The 12,271-nt window shown below is 40.4% G+C and overlaps 2 protein-coding genes across 2 annotated transcripts in view; one reads left to right on the forward strand and one right to left on the reverse strand.

Annotated features, from left to right (window-relative positions):
- Positions 1–6,362, forward strand: part of LOC106814012 (casein kinase I isoform alpha) — an 11,128-nt gene extending 4,766 nt beyond the window's left edge. Inside the window, exons 2-9 of the mRNA XM_014818267.1 lie at positions 1,037–1,143; positions 2,015–2,141; positions 3,153–3,251; positions 3,597–3,736; positions 4,243–4,321; positions 4,618–4,692; positions 5,450–5,666; positions 6,160–6,362. Of these exons, the coding sequence (XP_014673753.1) occupies positions 1,037–1,143; positions 2,015–2,141; positions 3,153–3,251; positions 3,597–3,736; positions 4,243–4,321; positions 4,618–4,692; positions 5,450–5,666; positions 6,160–6,167 (852 nt within the window). The 3' untranslated portion in view covers positions 6,168–6,362. The remainder of the gene's footprint in view (positions 1–1,036; positions 1,144–2,014; positions 2,142–3,152; positions 3,252–3,596; positions 3,737–4,242; positions 4,322–4,617; positions 4,693–5,449; positions 5,667–6,159) is intronic.
- A 3,599-nt stretch (positions 6,363–9,961) lies between these two features.
- LOC106814004 (probable ATP-dependent RNA helicase YTHDC2) overlaps positions 9,962–12,271 on the reverse strand; it is a 30,499-nt gene continuing 28,189 nt past the window's right edge. The window contains exon 26 of the mRNA XM_014818259.1: positions 9,962–12,019. Within this exon, the coding sequence (XP_014673745.1) occupies positions 11,868–12,019 (152 nt within the window). The 3' untranslated portion in view covers positions 9,962–11,867. The remainder of the gene's footprint in view (positions 12,020–12,271) is intronic.

Genomic DNA, 12,271 nt, shown 5'->3' on the forward strand with positions numbered 1-12,271 from the left:
AGCATTAACATTAGCATTAACTGTACGATGTTTCTGACAACGGGCCCCAGGGCTGTAGGCATAGCTAGATTGGCCTTGGAATGTGACCCTACTGAAGATGTACGACTTAATCATCGTATACCGTGCAAGAAAATTGAGAATGAGAAATGTAATAAAATGTTGGCAACAATTTCAACTGGACTTCCCTTTTCAACCATCTCCACTGCTGTGTAACATGTGTCGTAGTCGAATGATCATGACGTTGGAGACTATTATAGGGGGCGCCTAATGTCTGACATGAAACCATTGTCTCATAGCCGTGTCAGAAGTGAAAGTTTTTTTTTAAAGCTACCCTATCATTAGCTTGATATGGTATTAGTTAACCATCTGATTTGCAATTCAAACCAGTTTTGTTGTACAGTGATTAGACTCACCCAATTCTTCTTACTCACCGTTTCCCACCCTCATCTTTTTGGATTACCCATTCTATCATTTTAACATATATAACGAACATTGGAAACCCCATAATAAACAGTTATGGATTATAGGGTAACAATGTTTGGTTAAGATAATACAATATAGGTTGGCTTGCAATTCTGCAATAGTCATTTATACTATTGCTAGCATCGGATTGTACCTACAGTGTTTTGTAGCGATTGAGTCATAAGGAAGAAAATGAAATTTTTTAGTGTCTGTATGTCTGCATGCGTGCGTGCGTGCGTGTGCAACCCTGCATGCAGGCATATATGGTTTTGTTCTACAAAATCAGTTCTACAGCATCGTGCCAGTGCCTTGATCTTAGCTACACTGGTTCCTGTTCAGAATCTCCGAGATAAGCAACTTAAGGAACGTGCATTTATTTCTGAATCTTTATGTATCGCAATTATGGTTCCCGGAATCAAGTACTGTTCAATAATATCAAGCCTACCGTCAGGCACGTGCCCCTCAACATCTGGTTAGAGTTATCAGCATATGTATGTAAAATTATGGGTTTTGGGGAACTTCGAACAAACTTGTTTGGGATGTTACTAATGTTGCTCTCTTCTACAATCTACAGGAGGTTGCCGTGAAGCTTGAGTCACAGAAAGCTAGACACCCTCAGCTGCTATATGAAAGTAAAGTGTACAAAATTTTGATGGGAGGAGTCGGCATACCTCATATACGGTATGTGTGAATAGGTGTAACAGTGTGTATGTAACAGTTTCATCACTTTCATGTCACGTGATTTTTACTTTGTATGGTGAGGCAAGTGTTACTATGTGTTTAATCAGAATTTGAAGGGGTGCCTTAGTAAGATAGAGTGGCTTCAACACATACATTCCCTATAAAGGAGAGATGTCAAAGCCTATTGCTTTCTATCAATGCTTTTTATGTGAAACAGGTAGGGATATGTACAAAAATTTTTTTTATAATGGGAAGGGCATGAAGACCAACCAGGTAGGGCAGCTATGTCAATTAGCACCAATATTCCCTATTTGTTGATTCACTCCATCTAAGCCAACCACAGCAATTGCTCCCTGTGCTGTGGTGAAATTTAAGACCTGGTATACAGATCCATACACGTGTGGAAAATGTAGATATCCTGAGTGTTTAGGTATTTGGGTCACTTTTAAATGTTTTTTCTTTGTAGTAACTGAACCCAGTATTTCAATAGTGGTTTAGTGGTTAGAGTCTTGTAGATCAGTTTAATATGTTTAACATTTGCTGAATTGATAGTATAGCTTTTCATAGGTATTTAGTTACCTCTAACAAAAACATTTCATATATTTGTTGTCATCAGTTATAGATCTGTGTTGTTGTTGGACGCTGTAGTACGTGACTCATTTGTTACTGATGCTGTTTTCCAGATAATCTTTTGTTTGATTTAATACAGTCTTTATCACCTGTTTTTTTATTATGCTCTGTGTCATCTGTTCAACATTTGCTTTAGTACATTTCGTAATACATTCTATATCAGGGTTGTTTTAGTATTTGTCTTTGTCAAACCCAGCACCCAGTGTTTCATCAAGGTTGTTTGCTTCCCTTGCGCTTGTAGATGGTATGGCCAAGAGCGTGACTATAACGTACTTGTAATGGACCTGCTAGGACCGAGCTTGGAAGATCTCTTTAACTTCTGCTCGAGGCGTTTCACGATGAAGACGGTGCTAATGCTTGCCGATCAGGTGAGTGAGGGTCTGCCCAGCGTCAAACTGTCACATTCACTTGGACAGAGTGGACGCGAGACATTGTAGTTACCTGACAAACTGTTCCATTGCCATTGCCAACCTTTCCGTGATGAGTGTTATTAGTGGTGCTTAATTATAACGCTTATTGCGAGTTTTTTGACTCAGAAAAACTAAATATAGCTGAATATCTAGATAGGCTCACCTGACAGTGGAAATATCACTGATTATAGCAACATAGAAAAATGGATTTGACCACATCATACCAGCTCCGGATATTATCGTATGCCAACAATCCAAAATACAAATGGCGCCTTCAAACCAAGTCCATAATTAAAACAAAAGGCTGTGCAATTCTGTGTGGTAAATGTTATTGACTTTTTATGTCAATAATTCAGAGTACTTTCTGTCATTGTCATTCCCGTGATATTATCTGACTGGTAATCCACAAGCTTCTCTAATAACAGACTTTACGCGGTATTAGTACTACACTGCTGTTACGCTAGTATGAACCCCTGTGTTTACACTCTGACCTGATTTCTACGGTGCGACGCTATGCATTACTGCACCGTGATAGATGTCTCGCGATACCGCGAGAAAGTCCGAGAGATGGCAACGGTAAACAGAAACAGAACGCAAAATTGTAATCGTGCATGATTTCATTGGATTTGGTGTTTACGAAGGTTCTAAGGCATTTTATCGTTACTCTAGACAATTGCTGTTACTCAAGCAATAATGGTAAGTATCATGAAAGTTGGGAAAACACTGGAAAACTTTCGCAATAATTACTTTAACACCTATTGGATAGGGGATTGTACACACTATGGGTTAAGTAGTTTCCAGTATATGCGAAGCAACAAAGTAAAGGTCATGTGCCCTTGCACCATCTTGTTATAGATTACATCTTGAGTTTTGATTTCTCTCCTCTAAAGTGCTCCCTGACAGAATCTGTAAAGTAGCCAGATTTTTGTATTTTTGTTTTTGCATTTAATTTGTATTTTGACATTTTAGATGATTGGGCGTATTGAGTATGTGCACAACAAAAATTTCATACACCGTGACATCAAGCCAGACAACTTCCTGATGGGTATTGGTCGTCACTGCAATAAGGTGTGTATGTTCTGTTGTGAGATATACAGTTGTGTGTTTATCATGTCGATCCAAAATCAAATACTTTGATAAATGATTAATTCAAGTATAACAAAAGAATTAACAAGGATGATCAACTATTTACCACTTGTTCAGTGTTAGATATCAAGGAGAAATAACCAAAAACCTGATTTGAAAAATATTCTGTGTCTTGTGTGAGGAGTGCCAGTGCTTATAATATTATCTGTTGTATTGGTGACATAGGTTACATTTCAGTGTAGTGTGCCAGACAGTGACATAGTATGACAAACGATGCATGCACCTGTGTGCCTTATTCACTGTAACGTTTTTTTCTGGTGGTTTCAGTTATTTTTGATCGACTTTGGGTTGGCAAAAAAGTACAGAGACAACAGGACACGACAGCACATCCCCTACCGAGAAGATAAGAACCTTACAGGGACTGCCCGCTATGCCAGCATAAATGCCCATCTCGGTATTGAGCAAAGGTGTGTGTCGAGTTCTGATTTACGTCTAGATAGTTTAGCATAGGCCTATTCCAAATGCGAGGTAGCGGTTGATTCTCTGACCCCTTCTTGAATGGATTTTGCATTTACGTACCTAGTTGCACTTGAAAGGTTTTCTCGGGCTACTGTAAATAGAGATCTATTTAGGATGGTCTCAGGCATATTTTCATCACGATTTATAGCCGTTAAAAACCGAATAGCGATCGTAATACGTGCATTTGATTTCGTGCCTTCCTGTTTAATTATGGCGAACACTGCCAGAAATTGAAGCGTTTCATTTAGATTATGATGCAGCTTGCAAAAACATTTTAAAAGCGGTTAGCAATCACCTCACATGAGTCATAGCTTCTGGAAAAATATTGGTGTACAGAAAGTTATGCCTTTCCGGCAACAATGTCAATAGTTGATGTGTACACATGTGGTACACTGTGAGATCTGTGGCATTCATATTGTCGTTTTTAGTCATACTTGCTCTTTGCGTCTTTCAGTCGACGAGACGACATGGAGTCACTCGGCTATGTGCTGATGTATTTCAACAGGACAAGTTTGCCCTGGCAGGGTTTAAAGGCGAGGCTCTCTTTTCCTGTTTATAGACAATAACATTTTGTACTTGCACTCCACAATTTTGATTCAACTGGTTATGTTTAATTTATAAAAATTATACCTACTATTATTAGTTGTAAGTGATGTATTTTTTCGTGTATGTAAATATGAATTCTAATTATGTTATAAAGAAGTCATCAATCATGGAGATTGCAGAAGCTTTGGGCTTTCTAAGCATTTACAGTGTTTCTATCTTTGCACTTGGATTTCAATTTTCAATAGAAATGAAAAACGTATTTTGCTCGCAATTCCTCATGCAGGCAGCAACTAAGAAGCAGAAGTATGAGAAGATTAGCGAAAAGAAGATGTCGACGCCCGTGGAGGTACTCTGTAAGGTGAGTACCTGCTACCACGGTCCCCCGTTGTCAGTAAAATAAAGAGTTATGACTATATATCATAAGTCTAGAAGGTCGTCTTGCGACGTCGTTACTACTTGTGATGTTTTTGGAAACAGGCATCTGTATGATGATACAGTCAAATCTCCAAATTCTGAACACCCTGAAAACCGGATCTCATGTCAAGCCGGATGATTCTTCGAGTCCCATTCTGTGACATGTTAAATGCCACCCTGTAAACAGAACTGCACAGAAAACCAAACTAAATGCACAGTCCTGTGTGTGGTCGGGTGTTGGGAGAGTTGACAGTATATGATGCTATGAATGCAAGCAGTAGCTCTTCGCTAAAGCGTTCCCAAGGCGCGAATATTAGCGAGTGGGTCTGCTTGAAACCGAAGGAATTCTGCCACACACCGTTGCAGTGACCTCCCATCTAATAAATGTCTTCCTGTATGACGTTGACATGATTTTGCTTGCAGGCTTACCCAGCCGGTCTTTCCGTGTATTGTGATGAGTGTCACAGCATTTTCTCTTGCAGCATAGTTTGTTCGCCTGTGGGGTTTCACAGACGTATTCTCCACACATCTCGACATGTAGTATCGTGGCGTTTTCTTTTACATCATTTTGTATTTCTATATATATATACACTAGTGCTGCAGTACGTTTTCTCCTACGGCATTGCTGCTTTTATCTCAACTAGCATCGTCGCGTTTTCCCGCTACGACATTTTCATGTTTTTTTTCTCACACTCCCGCAGGGTTTCCCGGCCGAGTTCTCCATGTATCTCAACTACTGTCGCGGCCTGCGCTTCGAGGAGGCGCCGGACTACATGTACTTGCGGCAGCTGTTCAGGATCCTGTTCCGTACATTGAACCACCAGTACGACTACACGTTCGACTGGACCATGCTGAAGCAGAAGGCCGCTGCCGCCGCAGCGACGGGCCCAAGCACCAGCGCATTGCCAAACCCGACAGGTACGTTCGCGAAGGTTTTAATGAGCGTGGGCGGAGAAGGAGGGTTTCGTCAGTCGTGCAATTTCTCATTGTTCACATGATCATTGTTAACGATGAAGCCTTCTCGATCACATAACGTAGCATTATTACTGTGTTCGTTAAAGGTTCGACGCGGTGGTAATGTATTTGGTGCATACTCTATGGCAGTATATAGTAGGGTTCAAGCATATCTATCTACAAGCATTCAGCAGATAGAAGCCAGATTGGTGAGTGAGGAGGAAATGTGTGGCACGGAAGTGAACACCCGGTGATTTCCTTGGTGTTAGTCTAGGATCCATTGTCTGAAACCGTGTAAATAGTTATGACACCATGAGTATATATTATCGAAAGCCATAACCTTTGCACTTGAAGTGTGGTTTGTTACCCAAGAATAGAAAGGCGACTATAGTGAGGTACTCACCAAAAAAAACTTACTGATTTCACAGTGTTATTATTCTGTTATTTTTCCTTGTAGGTCGTTGATAAAAAGAATTAGTCAAGATCTCGGATGTACAGAACTGGAGCGACCAAGTGTACCTAAGAGGAAACTGTGCATACCTACTGTTACGTGTTGGTGGTAGAACTACAGAAATTCACATTGCTTTTGTCTGTATGTATGTATGTATGTATATGTATATGTATATATATATATATACATATACATACGATACATCGTACATATATTTATATATATATAAATATATATATAGATATATCTTAGTTGTATATTATCTTTGTATCTATATATCTATACATAGAGTTATAGATATATAGATATATAATCTGTGTTGGCGTTCATGTGCATACAAATGTGTGTGCGTGTGTCGTATGAGTCCAAGTGCGTGTATAATGTGTGAATGAGCGTGTAAAAGAGTAAGCATAATTGCAAGTATGAGTGAGTGCATGTGTATGTTGTAATAAAGCATATAACCACAGTCGAATGTTTATCACATTTAACACTTAAAAATGAGCAAAACGTAGGCATGTTAGACACTGCTTAGTTCATATATTGTATTTTGTGATGTCAATCAGCAGCTAAAAGGGAGAGTTTACCGTGTCAGGCTTTATCATTGGCTGTTTCCCCGTTTGGGGCAGGTGGGTCCATTTTGTATAAAAAATCTCATTTATACATTTTAGGTTATAGTCCCTATGAGGTGGTGATGAATATTGAATGAGCATCAGTGAGACTGGGTCTAGACAATTAACAATAATGCAAGCTTTTCCAGTCTTAAGATTGTGCCCAACAACTATGGCACATTCTGGGCTCGCAACTATTGGTGTGAAAGTTGTGGTCGGAGGTCAACCACTGGGGGAGGGGGGGGTGAGTGTAAGTCTTAATGTAATATTTTAGTATTGTGAATTATTTCAATTTGTGTTACAACCTATATATTTTATTGCACAACTTCCAAGAGTAATTATGATGTACGCGCGAGTCGTGTTATGTGTGAAGCAGCGTGTTGGTCAACGTCAATCGAACGGTTGGACCCGCTTTCCAACCGTATTCGAAGCCAGTCTCGCCGGTGTGCTGGCAAGATGTAACGACATAGATGCTACGCCTTCTCTTTCTCCTCTCAAAGCAAGACGTGACATTTAACGAGAGAAATTTCTTCCCAAAATAAAACGCGCTCCCCGTCCCGCGGGCCGGCGCAAGACTCGCCGGGGTCGTGCTAGCGTTGTTCCCTCGCAACGTCATCACATGGTGGAAGTCGTGCTTGCGGCGTGCCGTTGCTGTCCTTCTCCGGTCGTTCGACTTGCTCACGGTAGATTCTCACCGGTAGTGGTGGTGGGCCGTTAGGATGCTTGTGCGTGAAGCGGGAGTAGCGGCCCATATTAGGGAAGGTCGGGGTGTCCCCGGAAGGTCGTAGTCCCCGGTTGTCGATGAGGAATGAAACGGAATTGTGATGGAACGTCCTTGCATTATTAGGAAGGAGTAAACGTGGCAGTATTGATTTGAATTGAACTGACATGTAGAAACTCGTTTTAATAATTTGATCGGTTTTGTTTGAAAAGTAAACATTGGAAAATTTGGCTGTTTGTTTACATTTCATTTTTACAAGTTTGCATGTGCGTGCGCGCGTGCGTGCATGTGTTTGGGCACTTGTGTGTGTGTGTGTGTGTGTGTGTGTGTGTGTGTGTGTGTGTGTGTGTGTGTGTGTGTGTGTTATCCTCTATATCATATAAGATTGTTATGTCGTGAATGGGTGAAATGCATATATTATATTCATAGTAGTGGTAATTACCCAACAAAGAGCATCAATTTTCCTCGTTATTCTCATTGTGCAAGACGTACTACTTACGGTAAATGATTAGTATATTTTTTAAACACGCACTTACCACACGTAAGAATATCTATGTTGGCGGGGTTACGTTTTCTGAGTAATATCTTGCGTGTATGCGGTATTGAATGTACGTTCGAGCCAGTATACCTGCTTCTCATTTGTAGATCGGGAGAGCGTTCAAAATAACGTGGGTGTTCCCAAGAAGTTTACCGTATTATATGCGAGTTCGGAGTAGGAAAAGTGCGTCGATGAAGCCGATGCATCGAATTCTCGGTTTTCGTGGTTCGGTAGTAAATACCATCAGAATATCTCGCTTTACAACTTATATCCGGGGCGGGTGTATTTCTGTTATCGCCATCTTATTCTTTCCTATATGCCTCTCGTTCTAATAGATATGTAAGGTTACAGTATTCAGACCACTGCCACCAGTGCTATAACGTGGCTTCTAAATGTAGAACGTTACAGTATTCAGGCAACTGCCACCAGTGCTATAACGTGGCTTCTAAATATAGACTAATTTGTAATCAGTAACGGCTGGCTGCCTGTCAACTGTCACTAATCTCCCTCCTTTCCTCCCCTCCCCATATATATCTAGCTTGCGTTAGTAGGAAAGCGAGGGTGGTTAGCTGTCTGTTCGTGCGTTGTGGCGCGGTATGTCGCAAGAAGTAACGGCAGTACATGACACGACACGGTAACCGGTTGTGCGCGTGCATTATATCAGGATTACACCATATCCGATATCAGATTTCTTCCCGATTATCAATTCAGTCGAATCAGAGTATGTGAAGGGTTTATAGACCACTTTTTTGTCGTTCGTTCATGTTTCCGTCTGAACGCCGCGCTTCGGTTTTCATGTATAAACCCATCGTACGTGTGGCACGATTTATATATAATAGCGTGTGCATATATACGGAATGTACATAATACACATTGAATGCGTTTTTTGGCAGTCTAAAAGCTTTATTAGAGTTAACCATTGACGCGCGCGCATGTTGATGCTTTCTCTCCGGCAATTTTTTAAGTGAGGCAAGATATCCTATTTAGTCTTACTAGGCATGGGGTCGAACGCGATGAGTGAGTGAGCAGGGTCGTATTATAGTGTTGTACAGTAATATTGTGTTTGAACAGCAGAAACGGTGTTGTTATCGCTATTAATTTTAGGTACGGCATATAAGCGTCGAGGGCGACCCGGCTGTTATCATGAACATGTGTATACTTTTTCTCCCTTTCTAGTGTACATGTGTTCATGCTATTATATATTATTGTACACGACCCTCTGCAGTTGACGCGTATGTTACGATGCTAGTATTTGGCAAACGCGAATAAAGTTACTTCGTGTATGATATACATACGTACAAATATATGCATGTATCTATCTATTCTATCTCTCTCTCTCTCTATATATATATCCATCTTTATAATTATATCTATAATATCTATCAGGGGTTATAATGACAAATTTGTCATTATTAACCTTTGATATCTATGTGTGTATGATAGCATATCTTTGTAATGCTTGCAGCACTGATAATTTTTTCTCGCGGCTCTGCCTATTATAATTACGTGCACCCGATCATACCACACAGCCTGCGCAATAAGTACTGCGACCCTCTTTCCTCATCTTCGAATCACAAACATAAATGTATAAGTAAGCTAAGTGACTGATGCGTACACCGCTATATGGTAAGGAGTGTCATAATATCAAGAGCTTGATAATATAGATATATTATGACACTCCCGATTCATAATATAGATATATTATGACACTCCCGATATACGCGTGCACACACGCGTTTAGACAATCACTGTTGCCAATCACTGTGCGACAGCGTCGTGAGAGCTGATATATAATCAGGAGTCTATCAATATTGTATAGACATATGATTATATGTAATATATGAATTATGAATATACTAGTACTGATACTAGACTCCTGATATAATATATGAAATCCGCGCAGGTAACTAACTTGTTGAATGGCCACAACCAATACAGCCATTACTAGTATAGCAGGGCATTCATAGAAACTGCCAACGTTTATTGGTATAGACTATATGTTCACTTCTGAAGACGAATTAGAATCTTTTTTAGCAAATTAGTTACATTGCAAGTAAATTACAGCTATGCACCGTTTTTGTTATGCGGTGGTGTTGTAAACGTTTATAGGAAAAGAACCCAGACCTCCCAACGATTCCGGTTGGTAACGAATTTATAGCTACGCGAGAGACTTGCATATATCAGCCACCTGTGCACTTATCGGCAGATCCAGGAATTAGTAAGAGTTAGGCCAGTGCACGGAGAAGCACGCGAAGCATACTATAAAACATTCGTAAACAGCGTGTCAGTCAACGCAACACATTGAGAGAAAGCGAGACAGGAAAAATACGGCGTTGTGAGTCGATTGGAATTATTAAAGCACAGTCAAGCAGAAACACACGAGGTTTCGCACACTGCTTGTCTGAAAGAAAACAGGAAATGTCGGTTACCTCAACAAAAAATACTTCTAATTAACTTTAGTGTTTTCTTGCACGTTCAAGTCGATTTTCCAGCCGAACGTCTGATCCTAAATCGGATTTTATTATCATATCCTGATATTATCACGAGAAAATGAAACCAATTTGTTTTTTATTCAGCCCTGATATTATGCACGCGCATCATGGATGATCAACATGTATGTCATAACATCTGGAGAACATAATAACAGGAGTGAATAATTATAGATCTATTATTCACTCCTGATAAGAATATATCACTGATATAATATATACTACCATACATGGGTGATGAAACATGTATCCGTTGGCACATATGCATACATGACCATATATATATTTATTTATTTACTCTTAGTTATGACGTAATATATATCCTTCGCTAAATATACACCACCCTTCTGATCGTTCGTTCTACATTAGAGATCTGTACTCTGCATGCCATATAAGATACAGCTTCAGGACCTGCAGGATAGCCTGGCATTGCATGTAATTCTGCCTACATAACGTACACGAGTTAATTGCAAAGGTTATGAACACCAAAAATATTCCAATCCTTCCGATACTTCCAATCCTTATAAAAGTATAGCTGCTATAAACCAAGCATTTCTTCATCAGCTGACTTTAATGGCCTTAACATCGTTTAACGACGTAACTACATTTTCCCAGATTTACTCTTTAATGAGTATTTAAATGAATCAATCGTAATTCTGATCAAAGGGTCTGACAAAAAGCCATATTTAAACTGTATACAGAGGCACGTAAAAACCATTTAACCAAGCATATTATGATTGATATGTCAATACTTTCTCACCTAACTGCGTCACAAATTAGTGCAACCAGTTTTCACAAATGCGTGTTTGGAACAATTACAACAGTATAATGAAGCATTTACTGGAGCAATCGATTCCTAACTAACAACACCATAGACAGGTATGGGCATTTGGCTGGACGACTATCGTGCAATGCCCACAATGAAGATAAAAACTTGATGCTGTTTTAAAAAAACAATTATCGGGACCTTAAATAACAAATAACAATTTTGCCCGCTGATTAACGTGTGAATAACAATGAAACGTTTAACGTATTAAACTAAAATGCACTGGTCTTAATTTGAAATTGCTTTCAAATGCATACAACCACCATTTTCTAGACCACAATTCTGCAAAGTAGTTGGATGTCTTAAGCAACAATACATAAAGCGATCTTCCAAAAGCAGAACGCATCTCAAAACTGTCACTAACAATTCATCGAAGCCAATTATAAAATAATATCTTATCAGCAAGCAGAGACCCTTTGACGCGCATCTGACCGGTTGACCAATCAAAAACCGCCTACACGTCACCGTTTAATCTTAGGCCATAATATCAGCAATTGCCTCTTCCCTTGTGACGATCGTCAACGACGACCTCTCAGAAGCGGCCGGCTCGCTGCAGCGGGGACGAGTGCGAGGGGTTACGTCTCTGGCCGGGCAGCAGGCACTTTGCCTGTGGCGACTGGCCTCCAACCTCGTCCTCCGACGACCGCTGCTGGCTGCCGTGCCCCGTTGTGACGTAGTCTGAAGCTGCAGTGCCCGCAGGGCAACAACGCCATACAAGTGAGCATGCACGCACGACGGGGAAACTATTATCATCGGCCTTGTTAACGTTAGAGCTTTGGTAGGTTTGCAGGGGGGCGCGCGCACACACACACCCACACATAGAATTAGTACTTATGAACAGAGCCTGATTTAGACATGGAGAGGCCCTAAGTTATGGGAAGCTGTAGAGACCCTAAGTTATGGGAAGCTGTAGAGGCTCTAAGCTATGGGAAGCTG

This window comes from Priapulus caudatus, unplaced genomic scaffold, assembly GCF_000485595.1.
Source record: "Priapulus caudatus unplaced genomic scaffold, Priapulus_caudatus-5.0.1 Scaffold854, whole genome shotgun sequence".
Taxonomy (NCBI): domain Eukaryota; kingdom Metazoa; phylum Priapulida; class Priapulimorpha; order Priapulimorphida; family Priapulidae; genus Priapulus; species Priapulus caudatus.